The 17,579-nt window shown below is 36.4% G+C and overlaps 1 protein-coding gene across 5 annotated transcripts in view; it reads left to right on the plus strand.

Moving 5' to 3' along the window:
• The window catches only part of thsd7bb (thrombospondin, type I, domain containing 7Bb), an 86,312-nt gene that overhangs the window by 58,329 nt on the left and 10,404 nt on the right, over positions 1 to 17,579 (plus strand). For 4 of the 5 annotated variants that reach the window (XM_048172751.1, XM_048172749.1, XM_048172747.1 and 1 more), the window contains 15 exons: positions 1,188 to 1,379; positions 3,207 to 3,447; positions 3,527 to 3,642; positions 3,745 to 3,877; positions 5,223 to 5,326; positions 8,596 to 8,787; positions 8,877 to 9,185; positions 9,432 to 9,610; positions 12,687 to 12,692; positions 12,882 to 13,036; positions 13,495 to 13,648; positions 14,487 to 14,625; positions 14,746 to 14,861; positions 14,949 to 15,063; positions 16,435 to 16,580. In XM_048172751.1, coding sequence (XP_048028708.1) covers positions 1,188 to 1,379; positions 3,207 to 3,447; positions 3,527 to 3,642; positions 3,745 to 3,877; positions 5,223 to 5,326; positions 8,596 to 8,787; positions 8,877 to 9,185; positions 9,432 to 9,610; positions 12,687 to 12,692; positions 12,882 to 13,036; positions 13,495 to 13,648; positions 14,487 to 14,625; positions 14,746 to 14,861; positions 14,949 to 15,063; positions 16,435 to 16,580 — 2,297 coding nt within the window. The remainder of the gene's footprint in view (positions 1 to 1,187; positions 1,380 to 3,206; positions 3,448 to 3,526; positions 3,643 to 3,744; positions 3,878 to 5,222; positions 5,327 to 8,595; positions 8,788 to 8,876; positions 9,186 to 9,431; positions 9,611 to 12,686; positions 12,693 to 12,881; positions 13,037 to 13,494; positions 13,649 to 14,486; positions 14,626 to 14,745; positions 14,862 to 14,948; positions 15,064 to 16,434; positions 16,581 to 17,579) is intronic. The other variant, XM_048172750.1, reaches the window with a different exon arrangement.

Raw genomic sequence — 17,579 nt, forward strand, 5'->3', positions numbered from 1 at the left:
GTGATTACAAAGGTCATAAAAATACATTTTAAGAGCTGTGCATTTAAAAAATGCTCTGTTTGTGCATTTTTATCTTGGGCAACAAATATGATTAAGAGAGATTGATTTTAGGGCCTAACATCAATTGAGGAAATGTTACCCTTCCTGCATCTAAGATGTAATGAAGAAATGAACCATTGTGCCCCAATATCTGATTCTCAGAAGAGAGTCTGTCTAGGTTTATTACTCGCTTTTTATCTTTGTTCCTTTATCTCATAAACAACCTGAGGAGCATCTTCTACTAGTTGATTATGTTCTTGAGTATATTGTTCTATTGTTCATTCCAATCTCACAAATAAAAAGATCTTCTGCGAGATTGTTTTTGTATATGTGAGCTGATCTTTCCTCACTGAGGTGGAGCTTATAGAAGTATTGAGATTAGAAGTTTTTTAAGCTTATTTTTCTTTTTGCCCCCCTTGTTTTAAGCATTAACTACACTAAATATTGTTAAAATTCTGATTAAAACAAAAAAACTGAATTAACTGAAACTTATTAAAAATTATTTATGAGACTCTATCTTATTAAGTTTATATTAATAACCCTTGCGCTTGGTTAATGTTTAAAAAAAAAGTGCCATTGAATCTTGTTTTAATGTTTTTTTTCTGAAGCATTTAGGACACCCTTCAGAGTATTTTCCAAACTGAACTGAGTGAAGTTTAGCGTTGATATTTTACTTCAGCATTCATTAGCAGATCATTATTTTCAAGCTGTCTGTTAATTAAAAAATTGCCTTAATGTTGCCCAATCATGGTCTTTGAGGAAAGAATAGAGCAATCAGCATGCTATTAAACATCTTATTTGCATATTATTCTACTTTAATTAAAGAAAAGTGGTTGTTAGGTGCAAGATAAGAGGAAACAGAGATTCCTGCGCTCAGAACAAACCATGATAATTATTTCAATGGTCTAATTTTGTTTCTTAGCAATGAATTTAATTGCATATTTTCTTTTGTTGTATTAGAATAAGATGTTAATTAAATATGCTTGTTATTGAGAAAGAATGTGTGTTATTTAAGAAGGAAAATGAGAAAAGATAAACATTACATGTTGGTATAAATAAAGAAAATAAGAAAGAGAGAGAGAACAGGGACATTTTTTTCTGATTAGATTTATTTAATCAAACTTTCTGCCTTTATCTTTGCATTATAGGTGAGCCAGTTGCTAGTGATCAATGCTCAGGAGATCCTCCTCCAGTCCTGAAGCCATGTGAGATGCCCTGTCCTGGAGACTGTGTGCTGGGACACTGGGGTTCCTGGACATCCTGTTCCCAATCCTGCTCCAGTAAACACCAAGAGGGGAAACAAAGTCGCTCACGTCTTGTTCTGGCTCTTCCTGGGGAGCGTGAGTCCAGTCAGATTAAACATTTGGAGTGTCTATTAAAGGTCCCGTTCTTCGTGATCCCATGTTTCAAACTTTAGTTAGTGTGTAATGTTGTTGTTAGAGTATAAATAAAATCTGTAAAATTTTAAAGCTCAAAGTTCAATGCCAAGCGAGATATTTTATTTAACAGAAGTCGCCTACATCGAACGGCCAGTTTGGACTACATCCCTCTACTTCCTTCTTTAATGACGTCACTAAAACAGTTTTTTGACTAACCTCTGCCCACAGGAATACACAAGAGTTGCGTTTGTAGAGTGTGTTTGTCGCCATGTCGTCGAAACGCTGTTATTTTCATCCCGCAGTCCAATCACCGGGTCTGATTCCGGCTCAAATTGATAGGGTAAAATTAAAGACATGTTTACAATAACACTGAGCGCGTGCATCTCTACGTTATGGTAAGAGGCGTGACCTTTCCGGGCAAGGAGCGCTAAGCTGCTGTCGAATCACAACACAGGAACCGCTGGCACAATCAGACCTCGTTACGTATTTCTGAAGGCGGGACTTCATAGAACAAGGAAGTCATCAGCCCGTTTTTATGACAGTGGAAAGAGCGGTATACAGATAAGTAAATTATGTGAAAAATACTGTGTTTTTTTACACGCGAAACATGAACACATGTTATATTGCACACTATAAACACAATCAAAGCTTCAAAAAAACACGAAAAACGGGACCTTTAACACACAGTGCAAGTTGCCATGCAATTTACAATAACTCCGCCCACCATTGTTCGATTGAGCCAGACAAAATTACAAAAGAAACCTCACTCCTATTGGTTGTCACTCTCTAAATTCGCTCTTCATTTGCATAAAGTTAAACATATCTCAAATTTGCCACGTAGCTGGACGTAATGTCCCAATAAGGCGGCATCCGTGAATGATTTTAATAAAAATGATCATATACACTGTATATAGGCTATTATTATTATTGCATACTGTTTATAATGCACTAAGTATAAATTGCATCTTGCAATTATTTACGCTAGGTGCAAAGAAAATTTTCACTTAGTGTAATAGTGGCTATTGCTATTTGTGGGCTAATATACTTCATAAGAAAACACAAGTTCAATAGCGCATGTTTTCATTATGATAAAGATGATGTTATTGGTTATGTGTCTTGCAAAATAATATTGTAAGCACTCGACACACGATGCAAGAAATATATGAAAACATGTTGGAAACGTAACGTTTGTAGGAATTGTTGCACAAAAACTTAGTACAGAAGCTCTTGTATACTGGGCTTTATTAAAGTCCTTTTTGATTCTTACAGTTTAATTATTCACAATACCTCATTTTTAAAACTCTAGACTCTGATTTACTCTGAGTCCAAATCTCTTATCCCCATTTCAAAACGTTGTTCTATTAGTCTTTGTCCTGTCATCCCCAGGCATGTTTCTTTTATGCTAGTCCCCATAAATCAGCTCTTTCCTATGAATTATACATTCTTACTTTATGAGACACCCATCAAGAACATACCCTCCATTTGACCTCTCAAACACATGGTCCTTTGTCCTTAAATATGTACATGTGTGTGGTTCAGGTATACCACAAAGATGGCAATATCCAAAATCCTTGTCCTTGTTTTATGGTCCTTGTGAGGAAAACAGCTTAGTAAATCGTACTAACTGATCTTTTTTCTATGTAAAAATGCAGACGGTTTTCTGTGATGGGTTGGTCTAGGTCAGTGTGTATCTATTGATATGCCATAGTGCCATATTACAGTTGCAGTTATAAATAAATAAGTATGGGATATTAAAAAAAAATCCTAAGCAATGTTGTTTGGTTGTAGATGGAAAGCCATGTCCTCCGGCTCCTGAGCTGCAGCAGTGGAGACCCTGCAGCACGCACCCATGCACAGTGTACTACTGGGATACTTCACCTTGGGATCCCTGTATGCCAAACACCATCACAGACGAGAGTGACGGTAACAGCACAGCCCAGATGGAGAATGATGCCACCTGCGGTACAGGGGTACAGATGCGCCAAGTCACGTGCAGGAGAGCTGGGAATGGACACGTACTGCCAAAACGGTAAAGAAACACAAAATCTTTCATCCCAAATTCTGTGTCGACTTCTATGACGATTTCTTGTGTCTTGATTCTACCTCAGGTGTCCTGAATCCTCTCGTCCTGACTCGATACGGTCTTGTCCTTTACCTTGCAAAACTGACTGCATCATCACACCTTTCAGTGAATGGAGCACCTGTCCCTCTTCCTGTTTATCAGGTAAGCACATATTCTGCTAACACTAACAAGGCGCAACTTGACAAGCTAAATGTTATACCTTTTCATATTTTTCCTATACTGTGATCATTTTTGCTTCTTTAGAGAATGCTACAGCACCGAACCAGTCCCGTCACAGGATCATTATCCAGAGACCTGCAAATGGAGGTCAAGAGTGCCCAGACACTCTTTATGAGGAGAGAGAATGTGATCCACCTCCGCTGTGCCCAACTTACAGGTAAAGAGAGAAATGGTTTAATAATTTAAATAGGAAAAGTTGGATAAGCCTTGGACTTACTAACAGAACAAGTTAGCTAGTAAATGTCTCTACTGTCACTTTTGATCAATTGAATGTGTCCTTTTGCGCAGCATGGTAGGAAAACTGTAAACTAGAATTTTCCTGATTTAAAAATTTCAGCATCCATAAAAATTAGGGAAAAAAACAATTCATATAAAACTGAATAAATGTTTATAATGTACCCTTACAGACTATATATTTTTTAAAGGTGCCCTAGAACTAGTTTTAACAAGATGTAATATAAGTCTAAGGTGTCTCCTGAATGTGTCTGTGAAGTTTCAGCTCAAAATACCCCATAGATTTTTTTTAATTAATTTTTTTAACTGCCTATTTTCAACCATAATTACATATGCACCGATTCAGCGCGCGGCCCCTTTAAATCTGGTGCTCCCCCGCCCACGAGCTTGCAACTGCCTTAAACAGCATTTAAACAAAGTTCACACAGCTAATATAACCCTCAAAATGGATCTTTACAAAGTGTTCGCCATTCATGCTGTATGCATGCATCGATTCCTGTGAGTATAGTATTTATTTGGATGTTGAAATTTGATTCTGAATGAGTTTGATAGTGCTTAGTGGCTTAAGCTAACATTACACACACTGTTGGAGAGATTTATAAAGAATTAAAAGTTGTGTTTATGAATCATACAGACTGAAAATGTTTAAAAAATGAAAATAACGTCCGTGAACACAGTAATAAACGATGGTAGCTTTAACCACATTTAACAGTACATTAGCAACATGCTATAGAAACATTTAGAAAGACAATTTACAAATATCACTAAAAATATCATGATATCATGGATCATGTCAGTTATTATTGCTCCATCGGCCATTTTTCGCTGTTGTCCTTGCTTGCTTACCTAGTCTGATGATTCAGCTGTGCACAGATCCAGACGTTTTGCCCTTGTCTAATGCATTGAACATGGGCTGGCATATGCAAATACTGGGGTCGTACATATTAATGATCCCAACTGTTACGTAACGTATATAAGGAGGAGGAAGCAATGGAGTTTGAAACTCAACGTATGTCTTTTCCATGTACTGAACTCTTGTTATTCAACTATGCCAAGGTAAATTCAATTTTTCATTCGATGTCACCTTTAAAATGATCCTATAAGACAAATCCCCAAATATAATAAAACCATGTGGTGTTACTCCATTAAAAAATGGTCATGTGTATCCCTACTAAATGTGCCAACAAAATACAAAATGTTTATAAAATATAATTGGATATAAGCCAGACACTACAACATGTTTTCTGTGCACGGATGTTTCCTGGCAGATGGCAGACCCACCGCTGGCATCAGTGCGTTCTGGTACCTGATTCGGTGAGGCAGGCTGTGGGTGGGCCCGCAGAGGCATGCGGTATTGGACTAGAGACAAGAGGTAAGTGACAGATTAGGATCTCTGTATGATTTAAAATTTTATTAGGAAAGTTCCGCAAAACCAGGGGTTACTGTAGGACTGTAACTTATCTTAGCTATTCAGAGGGAGGGACTTCAGGGCTGCCTAAAGGTTTCTTTTCTGGCAATTTTCCCCATATTCCCATCTTATATAGTTGTCAAAATCTCAGCGAGGACACACAGCGTGGTGTGACATCTGACATCTTTGTCTCCCAGCTGTTTTAAAGTCCCCTTTCTGGTGCTTCATGTAATTTTAATGGCAAGTGCAAGCCTATCAAGACTCAGCTGGGTTCCTTTCAAAGAGCGGTTTGCAGTGTGCGGAACCAGATTCTGCCTGTCAGTTTTGGATAGTGAGACAGGGTATTTTTAAGAAAATCAATTACTCCGTCAAGATGCGCACACTGGGCTTCAGGAAACACAAGCAGAACGATTATCTATGTAAATCATTTGTAAAAAATCATTTTGTTGCATTTGATTCATTGGGACGATTTACATAAGAATGTGTTTAGAATGTGACCAATGTGTTACAGTCGGCCCCAAAACATAGTTTTACACTTTTAAGGGATTGGAAGTTTTGTCATTATTTACTCACCTTTATGTAATTCAAAACCTCTTCTTTCTTCATTGGAGCACATAAGTGAGAGTTTGAAGAATATTTTTGACCGTACAAAGTCTGTACAAAACAACACTGGGCCCCTTTGACTTTCATTTCATGGACAAAAACACTAAGAAAATGTTTAAAATACAAAGAAAGAAAGAGGGTGAGTAAATTATGACAAAATTTTCATTTTATCACATTAAATGGATATTTCATTATGTTTGACACTGGGTTATTATAGTTAACTTAAACTAAAACCATAATAAATAAAAAAATGTTTAGAAATAAATATAAAAAACTTTAATAGTAATCGGAATGATAACACTGGTTTGTATGGAAGCTTGTTTCCGCCATGAAATAAAAAAGGTTTTTGTGTCACAATTCTGACTTTTTTTTCTCAGAATTGCAAGTTATAAAGTCAGAATTATGATAGAAAGTCAGAATTATGATATAAAGTCAGAATTGTGAGTTATAAAGTCAGAATTATGATAGAAAGTCAGAATTATGATATAAAGTCAGAATTGTGAGTTATAAAGTCAGAATTATGATATAAAGTCAGAATTATGATATAAAGTCAGAATTGTGAGATATAAAATCAGAATTGTGATATAAAGTCAGAATTGCGCAATATAAAGTCAGAATTGTGATATAAAGTCAGAATTGTGATATAAAGTCAGAATTGCGCAATATAAAGTCAGAATTGTGTGATATAAAGTCAGAATTATGATATAAAGTCAGAATTGTGATATAAAGTCAGATTTGTGTGATATAATGTCAGAATTATGATATAAAGTCAGAATTATGATAGAAAGTCAGAATTATGATATAAAGTCAGAATTGTGAGTTATAAAGTCAGAATTATGATATAAAGTCAGAATTATGATATAAAGTCAGAATTGTGAGATATAAAGTCAGAATTGTGATATAAAGTCAGAATTGCGCAATATAAAGTCAGAATTGTGATATAAAGTCAGAATTGTGATATAAAGTCAGAATTGCGCAATATAAAGTCAGAATTGTGATATAAAGTCAGAATTGCGCAATATAAAGACAGAATTGTGTGATATAAAGTCAGAATTATGATATAAAGTCAGAATTGTGATATAAAGTCAGATTTGTGTGATATAAAGTCAGAATTATGATATAAAGTCAGAATTGTGATATAAAGTCAGAATTGTGTGATATAAAGTCAGAATTGTGATATAAAGTCAGAATTGTGATATAAAGTCAGAATTATGATATAAAGTCAGAATTGTGATATAAAGTCAGAATTGCGTGATATAAAGTCAGAATTGTGATATAAAGTCAGAATTATGATATAAAGTCAGAATTGTGATATAAAGTCAGAATTGTGTGAAATAAAGACAGAATTGTGATATAAAGTCAGAATTGTGAGTTATAAAGTCAGAATTATGATATAAAGTCAGAATTGTGATATAAAGTCAGAATTGTGTGATATAAAGTCAGAATTATGATATAAAGTCAGAATTGTGATATAAAGTCAGAATTTTGATATAAAGTCAGAATTGTGAGTTATAAAGTCAGAATTATGATATAAAGTCAGAATTGTGATATAAAGTCAGAATTGTGTGATATAAAGTCAGAATTATGATATAAAGTCAGAATTGTGATATAAAGTCAGAATTATGATATAAAGTCAGAATTGTGTGATATAAAGTCAGAACTATGATATAAAGTCAGAATTATGATATAAAGTCAGAATTGCGAGTTATAAAGTCAGAATTGTGATATAAAGTCAGAATTATGATATAAAGTCAGAATTGTGATATAAAGTCAGAATTGTGTGATATAAAGTCAGAATTATGATATAAAGTCAGAATTGTGATATAAAGTCAGAATTGTGTGATATAAAGTCAGAATTATGATATAAAGTCAGAATTGTGATATAAAGTCAGAATTGTGATATAAAGTCAGAATTGTGTGATATAAAGTCAGAATTATGATATAAAGTCAGAATTGTGATATAAAGTCAGAATTGTGTGATATAAAGTCAGAATTATGATATAAAGTCAGAATTGTGATATAAAGTCAGAATTATGATATAAAGTCAGAATTGCGAGTTATAAAGTCAGAATTGTGATATAAAGTCAGAATTGCGCAATATAAAGTCAGAATTGTGATATAAAGTCAGAATTGTTATATAAAGTCAGAATTGCGAGATATAAAGTCAGAATTTCGAGATATAAAGTCAGAATTGTGATATAAAGTCAGAATTATGATATAAAGTCAGAATTGTGATATAAAGTCAGAAGTGCGAGATATAAAGTCAGAATTTCGAGATATAAAGTCAGAATTTCGAGATATAAAGTCAGAATTGTGATATGAAGTCAGAATTGTGATATGAAGTCAAAATTGTGATATAAATTCAGAATTGCGAGATATAAAGTCAGAATTGCGAGATATAAAGTCAGAATTGCGAGATATAAAGTCAGAATTGTGATATATAGTCAGAATTGTGTGATATAAAGTCAGAATTGTGATATATAGTCAGAATTGCGCGATATAAAGTCAAAATTGTGATATAAAGTCAGAATTGTGAGTGAGAAAGTCACAATTACCTTTTTTATTTTTTATTTAGTGGCAGAAACTAGCTTCCATAGGTTTGACATAGTCCCTCTTTGTCATGTTTGCAGAGGTGTCATGTGTTGGTGCAGATGATTCTCCAGCAGATATGACAGACTGCGTGAGGTGGGCAGGAGTGATCCCCGTCTCGGTGAAGGAGTGCCGTGTGCCATGTAGAGATGAATGTAGCTTCACCTCCTGGAGCAGATTCAGCCAGTGTCAAGGCTGTGGAAGTTGGCGCACTCGTACCCGATCTCTGATAGGTAACATGTTCAACCATGAATTATTCTGATTATAACAATGTTTTCTGAAAGCACACACACCATCCAAGCACTTCCATCCAAACTCTCAGGTCGCAGTAAAAAGCGCTGGCGATGTCAACAGGAGGAGCTGTTTCCTCTCCTGGAGAAAGAAGCCTGTCCTTGTTCTGATTTTCACACCCAGCCTCAGGGTCCTTGGTCTCCTTGTTTGCTCTCACCAGCAAAGAACATTGCTGGCCATCCTTTCATCCAAGGAGTTTCCCACCAAGGCCAAAAGACAGTCCAGGACTGGCAAGCTCAAAGGAAGAACAGCGAGTGTGGGCACGGGAAGCGCTATAGAGCTCTTGCCTGTCTGGATCACCTGGGAAAGCTGGTGGAGCCAGATCTCTGTAGCAGCCCTGGTGATGTGCTCTTCAATATATATATATTATATTATATTAAATTTTATATATATATATATATATATATATATATATATATATATATATATAAATATTCCAATAATTATTCCAATTATTCCAGTTTATCTAATTTTAATTATTTAAATTAATATTTTAAACATATATTAAATATTATCTTTTTTTTACTATTATTATTTATACTATATTAAATTCATCTCCAAGTAAGTGCCATGTATGCTGTTACAGGTTATGAAGAGGAAGTGTGTCATGTGCCCTGTTCTACGGACTGTAAGTTGAGTGAGTGGTCGAACTGGTCCACCTGCAGCGCCTCCTGTGGTGGGGGTGTAAAAGTTCGCTCTCAGTGGCTACGAGAGAAGCCTTTCAATGGAGGTCGACCCTGCCCAAAACTCAATTACAAAAATCAGGTGAGAATTATTTTTCACTTCAGTTTTTTTTTGTTATTGAGGGAGGTTAATTTTCTTTTACTTTATTGATCTTATAAGAAATGAACAAACTAAATAGTCCAAATAAGACCAGAGTTGTTCTGATAACTTAAAATATCCAGAGACATTTAGCATTAGATTTACAATTGAGATTGACAGTAGAGCTGTTCAGTCCATTTAAAGGGGACCTATTATGCAAAATTCACTTTTATAAGGTGTTTGAACTCCGATGTGTGTCCACAGTGTGTGTAAACAACCAGCCTATAATGTTAAAAATCCACTCATTCCTTTTTTATTATTCCCATAAATAAGAAGCAGTCTCAAACGAGTTCTCTCCTACAATGACGTCATTACAAATATTGTGTTTTTGGATGTACCAATAAACACAAGGTGGAAGTAGAATAAAATGAACAACACTTTTCGCGTACGTCAGTTTGAGAGCCGCTGCTGGATATCAGCCTGCACTTTGGTCCCAGATTTAGTCAGTAAACGAGCAGCGAATTATAGACACTTTAGTTTAAGTAGAAAATCTCAAATGAAGAGCGCTGAACTCCAGCTTACTTGTCTGTGTTTTCATTCATCTGCGCTTCTTCCTCAGTGTAGAGAGGGCTCGTGTGCGTGGTTGCCAGATTGCAAAGATTAAGTAAAACGTTTTCTTTTAACAGAAAAGCTCTGATAGTGGGATTAAATTCTGGAAATCTGGCAACCGTAACCGTGACCGCTCGTAAAGACAGTCTGTAATGTTTTTTCTCATTTATTCGATAAAAACAAAAAGCGATTAAAGTGATGTTGGTCAAGTGTTTAGTCTTTTTGCCACATTTCAGTCTCGTCTTTTTTCGTCAACGATATTGCACGAGTACTTTTAGTCACGTTATCGTTAAATGAAATTGGTGTCGTCTCTCATTATCTCGTCTTAGTCATGGAAAAAAAGGTTGTCCACGAACATATTTCGTCATAGTTTTCGTTAACGAAATTAACACTGGCTCATACTTCATATCCAGAACTGATGCTGTCCTCATGCGCTATTGGAATTATAGTAAACAGTTTCCTAGTTAAAAATTGCACATGAACGCCCTTTCTGACATTTTTGGTGCGTGAGATTGTCCTGTTTTGTTGTAACAGGTGTTCTGACAAATAATGCTACCTATCAGATTGTGCTACCAACACTGGATTGTTTTGGGGTAGGGGTAGGTATGGTTCTTAATAAAGCCTCAAACCACATGAATATGATGCTGGTAGCACAATCTGATAGATAGATAGATAGATAGATAGATAGATAGATAGATAGATAGATAGATAGATAGATAGATAGATAGATAGATAGATAGATAGATAGATAGATAGATAGATAGATAGATAGATAGATAGATAGATAGATAGATAGATAGATAGATAGATAGATAGATAGATAGATAGATGCATTTTTCACTATCGATTTGTGCTATCTACTGTTTTAATGGGAGGTAGCACAATCTAAGCACGTAGCACAAATAGGTATGCCAGAGCATGAGTTCTTGAAACTCCACCCTCTTCTGGAAAGGGGGCCGGGAGCAGCAGCTCATTTGCATTTAAAGGGACACATTCAAAAACGGTGCGTTTTTGTTCACACCCAAAAAGTGGCAATTTTAACATGCTATAATAAATGATCTGTGGAGTATTTAATGCTAAAACTTCACATACACACTCTGGGAACACCAGGGACTTATTTTACATCTTGTAAAAAGGGGCATAAGAGGTCCCCTTTAAAGTAACCTATACTTATCACATACTGTAAGTATCACATACTGTACACACGCATATTCTTAAATTATAAGTGGTCATGTATTCAAGAATAGTGTATCTTCATCTGTGAGTGGGAGTCACAGAGAACAAGACAGTGTGTGTGTAAATCTACTGTATAATTTATTATTCATCTGGCCTGGCTTTGGGGGTCTTCCCCAGGCTGCCCACATTCAGCTGTTTCCACAATGTTTCTCAACCACATTCTGTTCTAGTAAGACAAGCCTGGAGAGCCTCCGGGGACTGAACCTCTTATCCCCCCAGCTTTTTGCTCTTTTTCCTTTTATTTCACTCTCTTTATTTTATATTCCATCAGGGCAGGTCAAGCAACATTAAAGTTTCATGGATCTGAACTGGAGTCAGCAAGCATTTCCTTCAGCTCAGTTTCCCTCATATAAATGAACCACTAAATAACGAATCTACGGTGGGGGCAAACATGTTCCAACAGAAACTAATAGAAAATCTTTCCTTTCCTTCCCTTTTTCATTTTCCCTTTCCTTTCCCATTTTCCTATTCCTTCTTCCTTTCCCTGTAACTTTCCTCTTTCTGTTACTTTCATTTCTTTTTTTTCTTTCTGCCTTAATTCTATTTCCTTTTATTTTCCTTTTCTCTATTCGTTTAATTTCCTTTCTTTTTCCTTTGCTTTATGTTCGCTTTCCACTTTTTTTCAATTCCCCTTTCCTGATCCTATTTCATTTCTTTTCCAATTTCCTCTTACTTTCTTTTCCCTTTCCTTTCCAATCCCCATTAATTACCTCTTCCTCTTTTGTTTGAAATGTTTTCCATTTCATTGCCCTTTTTCTTTCCTTTCCACATTTTTTTTAATTTCCTTTCTTTTCCTTTCCTTTTATTTACTTTCTTTCCTTTTTCATTTCCTTTGCTTTGCTTTACTTTCCTATTTTGGTATTTCCTTTTTCCTTTCTCTTTTCTTTCCTCTTTATTTTCCTTTCCTCTCTCCATTAATTTCCTCTTCCTTTCATATCCTTTTCTTTATGCATTTGTTTCTTTTCATTTTCCAATTTCATTTTCTATTTCCATCCCCTTTCCCCATTAATTTTATTGCCTTTGTTTTCCTTTATTTTGTTTTCCTTTCTTAACCCGTTCTTTTCCTTTTCTTTGCTCTACTTTTCCTTTCCTTCCTATTCCTATTTCCTCTCCCCTTTTATATTCTCTTCCTTTCTTTTTCCCTTCTTTTCCTCTTCCTTTTCTCCATTCATTCCTCTTTCTTTCCCGTGGTTTTGCCGCTGGTTATGTTCTGCTGATATGAATATCTACAAAGGCTCAGGTGAGTGCCCTAGAGAATCGTGTGTGTGTATATAATATTTTGTCCTCAAAAGTGTGTGTGTGCCTGCCTGTATAAATATTAGCATGTTATTTATTTCTGTACATACTTTGTGTACACACAGATGCACAAAACACACATTTGTGTGCATGCTGCCATAACAAAAATCATAGCTATCTTGTCTGTGATCAGGTGTCTGAGGTACTGCCCTGTTACTCAGACTGCAGTCAGTATGTGTGGGAAGTGAAGTCCTGCTCCTTGTGCATCATAAAACCACCAAACAATCTCACGAACACCGGACCGACCCAGCCTACATGCGGAGAGGGTTTCCGGCCCTGCAAAATCCAGTGAGCTTATCATCGCAAATTATATCTTTAGAAGTTTCATTAAAACGAAGTTGTGTCTCGTACTGAGAATGTCTTTTTAAAATGTCCCCATTCTGCCACAATACAGCAGCACAATATATTGTTTTACCTCTGTGGTATAATGATAAAACAGATCCTGTGTGCGTCACACAGCAAAATTGTCTCGTAAGTCAGCGTTCAAAACCGAGGAGAGGTCACAACAGTGCCAAACAGATTCATGGGGTCATAACTCTGCTTCTTAAAGATAAGTGAGGTCGTAACTCTGCCCTTCAGAATATAGTGAGGTCAGGGGGGGTGATGGGATACTATGGGTGATGTTATAACTCAACATCAATGTTTTGTAGTTGTATTTGTGCTCTCACCCTGACTAGGTAGAAATTTCTTTGCATTAGAGGTGCCACAACCATCCTTGACAACTTTTGTTTGTCTCTGACTGAAAGCTGCTTGAAAAAGGGAGGAGAAAACCAGGATGAGGTTGTGGATGACTCAATGTGTGCCCAGGAAGAACAACCAGTCAATGCTGAGACCTGCCAGCTCCCATGCCCCGCCCACTGCGTGACATCAGAGTGGAGCCAGTGGACCAAATGTACCGTGGTCAGTTTGACTGATGGATGAATAGATGGAGGGGCTGATGAATGGATAATAAAATGTCAGGATGGAGGGAAGCTTGTCATGATGGGATGACTAAAATGAAGTGTTTATTACTTTAGTAAATATATTGCAGAGTGGATTTAACAAAATGATTGACAGTAGTGCTGAAACACAGTTTTATTATACTTGTGTAGTTGAACCTTTTAAAATTGTCCCCAGAAAATTAGCAAAACCTAACTGTTGGATGATGGACGGTTGAAAGCTCCTACAAGAAAAATGGGTTCATTAGGTGTATTGATAGAAATGTTCAAGTTTAGCACTACATTTGTGAAATTATGTTGATTACCACTAAAAAGCAAACATTTTAATGGATGTCTCTAGGGTGCAAGGTATTGCACCTGAATAAACAATAAAATCCACACTGTTTTGAAGGTATAGCCACATGATTTTAACATTACGCTTGTTGACATTACACACGTGGGGTAGAATGGCTTGCTAACCTGTGCAGTTATATTGAAAATATCCTAAAGCCTGTAATTTTCAGCTTGATACTCAACTGTTGCATAGAGAAAAATCCATTTAAATCAGATACAACCTTTTTGACTCCAAGGCCACTGTCCACAACAATATTAAAAGATTAAATGTAATTAAGATTAAATGTAAATGTATTAAATGGAATTAAGATTAAATGGAATTAAGATTAAAATACTTTAATTGTGGAGTTCCAGAAGTTTGGGGTTGAGTTTATATAGACTTCTGTTGTAAATGCGTTACTGTAAACACAATGAATGAGATTGTGCAAGATTGTGTACTGGTGTGAGTGATGTCTGCATTCCTCCAGGATTGTAATGATGGTGATTTGAGATGGAGGAGTAGAACTGTTTTGAGGTGGCCAGAAGGAGACCATACCTGCCCTGATCTAAACCAGACTCAACCCTGTATCAATATGACCTGTCTCAAATACTCCTACGTTTACTCAGGTACTGTAACAAACGTTCACTCTATCACAATTTACAGATTGTCAAAAAAAAGTGTTCTGTCCACATTATGAAGTGCAGGGAGTGAATTTGTGAGTGTGTGTATGTGTGTGTGTGTTGAAGACTGGAGTAGCTGTCAACTCAGTGAAAACGCAGTATGCGGCCGGGGGATTAAGACTCGACTCCTGAACTGTGTCCGCAGCGATGGAAAGCTGGTGGAACTGAGCATGTGCAAAGAGGTGACTGTTTTTTTCTTACTGGAATTCTTTCACAATAAAAGCTCTAATAGGAATCTGGCGATTTTATTGTTTTCTTCTCTTTTCTAGTTGGGTCCTTCACGTGGAAAGCTCTCTGCCCCCTGTGAGGTGGGCTGCCCTGTTAATTGCCTGATTACAGAGTGGTCCACCTGGTCAGAATGTTCACACACCTGTGGAAGCCAAAGTAAGATCTATAACTGATACGTAAGCAATAGAGGCAGTGCTTTATTGTGAATAATGCTGCCTTCACGTGCTATTGGAAATTTGATAATTCCCTCTTCTGAATTACAAAAGTGATTACAAACTCATCGCATTCAGGTTTCGAAATGGGAGGGCGTTCATGTGCAATTTTTACCTAGGAAACTCATATTTACGATAATTCAGAGGGCACGTGAAGGCAGCATTAGCCACGGCTGAAGGGCAGATATGTATCAATGCAACTTTCATGAAGTAAAATCACTAAAAGCCTTCCTTCCGCTGGAAAAAATAGTCCCTGACTGTGAACAGCAACATCAATAGCAAGTTAAATTTTTACACCATTAGATGGCGGCAAATACCGTCTATATGAGTATCACTCAGAAGCAAAGACTTTTATATCAAAAAGACTGAATTGTTGTGAACACGGAACAAGATGCCACTGACAAATGCTTTGACTAGCGCTGTCAGTCACGGGAAAACCCCTTAACTATTAAAAGGACAAGATATTGCAGCGGATATTTAAACAGATTTTTTATTATGAACATAGGACTGACCTGAAGGAAATCTGAATGCAGGTAATAAACTCGCTCAGTCAATCTCTTTCTCATAATACTCTTCTACATAATACGTTTACGTTGCTAAGAGTGGTTATTATGGGTGTTGTGTAGTGATACACAGAACCGTTGAGTGAGGCGGTCATAGCCATGTTTTATCGTGAATAAAACACAGCTATTGACCAATCAGAATAAATGACAGCAACTACCGTTTTATAAAATATTATTATTATTATTATTATTTGAATACTAATTATTATAAATGTTTAGCTTTTTGTAATACTATAAAAAAAAAAATTATAATACCTTTTTCCCTTTTTTGAAGAAAACAAGTGGTGCTTTCCTTCTCAACACTGGACAATAAAATTAATAATAATTATTATTATAATAATTAAATGATAATAACAGTTATTATTATTATTTATAATAGTAATTAATTATTTAATATTAATACATTCATATGTATATTTTATATATATATTTGATGAAAATTTAGTGAAAACATAAGTGGTACTTTTCTGCTTTTATTTTTAGCCTTGGCCAGTAAATATGAATTGAGAATCTTTGGAAAGATAGCACACATCTGTATGTTTACACCCTTGAGAGTTCAGTCATGCTTCCTTGAACTCGGCTATTGTTAGGGGCTTAATTAAAATCTATTATCAGTCTCATTTATCTCCATTCAAGGCTCTGCCAGTCCCGTGAGTAGACTCTTCCCAGAGCACTTATTAAATTTCAGCATGCAAACTGTGCTCACGCTGAACTTCAGGTCCTGATCCCACGTGTTTGTGTCTCACTTGTAGGTAAAATGACGCGGACCAGGGTTGTTCTGCAGCCTGCCAATGAGGGAGGTCGTCCCTGTCCGTCTCAACTCTCCCAGACTCGCCCCTGTCCCATTAGGCCTTGCTACAGCTGGAGACTGGGGGACTGGAGACCATGCAGGGTTGAGGTAGTATTGATGCAGTGCACCTGATTGAGTTAAACTCAAACAAACAACTGCTGCTGCCGCTGAGACATTGTCCTTTGCAAGCACAAATGAACAGACCAAAGACATTCACATAGCTAAAGGCTACTGTTTCCATTAAACTGTCAAAGCGTGCACATCATAACAGGGATTCTCCTGAGCTCATATGAGATAACATCATCCTTGCTGTGCTGTTATAAACAGCTTTGACAGAGTTCTGTCTCATTCTCAGATCTTTATGTTAAGCGGTCGGCATAGGTGCGGCATTACATAAAAGTAAACAATGCCACTGTAAAAATCCCTATCTGCAGATGCATTTGTGCCTTATGGCGTACATTTGTCACCTAATGATTCATTCAGCAGCTGAAAGTATACTTTTTTTCAACATTGATAATAATAAGAAAATATAGCTGCGAGCAGCGATGGCGGGCCCAAGCCCGGTGGCACCGCCACCCCGGTGGCTTCAGGGCAACTGTGCACAGCGGGCAATAGGCATTTAAAACGGTTAAACATCAAAGGACTATGTCAAATTCGCTCCACATTTACTGCACTACAAGGTGCTGCTATAGAGCCCCTCCTCCCTGCCCATTTTCAAAGTATTACATGTGCCAAGTTTTAACATTATTCTGATGAATTTTGAAGCAAATCAGGTAAAAATAAGAGGGTGATCTCAATGTATGCTAAAAGTGACACATTTTCTGCTTCCAGTTGGTGGCGCTATTACTTTGAATCACAATAGTCACATCCATGTGATCAGCCTTGTACAACGAAGACTAAGCCGAAGTTTCATCAAAATCAATTAATGTATGCAGAAGTTATAACACTTTGTTTCCCTTTTCTTGCCATAAATTCGTTGCCTCGCCACGGCCAAACCGTTTGAGATATCCAAAATCCGTTTGCAATTAAACAACTTCAATGTGTTAGCAACAAGTTAAAAAAAGTTTGGTGTAAATTGGATAAACCCTGTAGGAGCAGTAGTATAAA

This window comes from Megalobrama amblycephala, linkage group LG21, assembly GCF_018812025.1.
Source record: "Megalobrama amblycephala isolate DHTTF-2021 linkage group LG21, ASM1881202v1, whole genome shotgun sequence".
Taxonomy (NCBI): Eukaryota; Metazoa; Chordata; class Actinopteri; order Cypriniformes; family Xenocyprididae; genus Megalobrama; species Megalobrama amblycephala.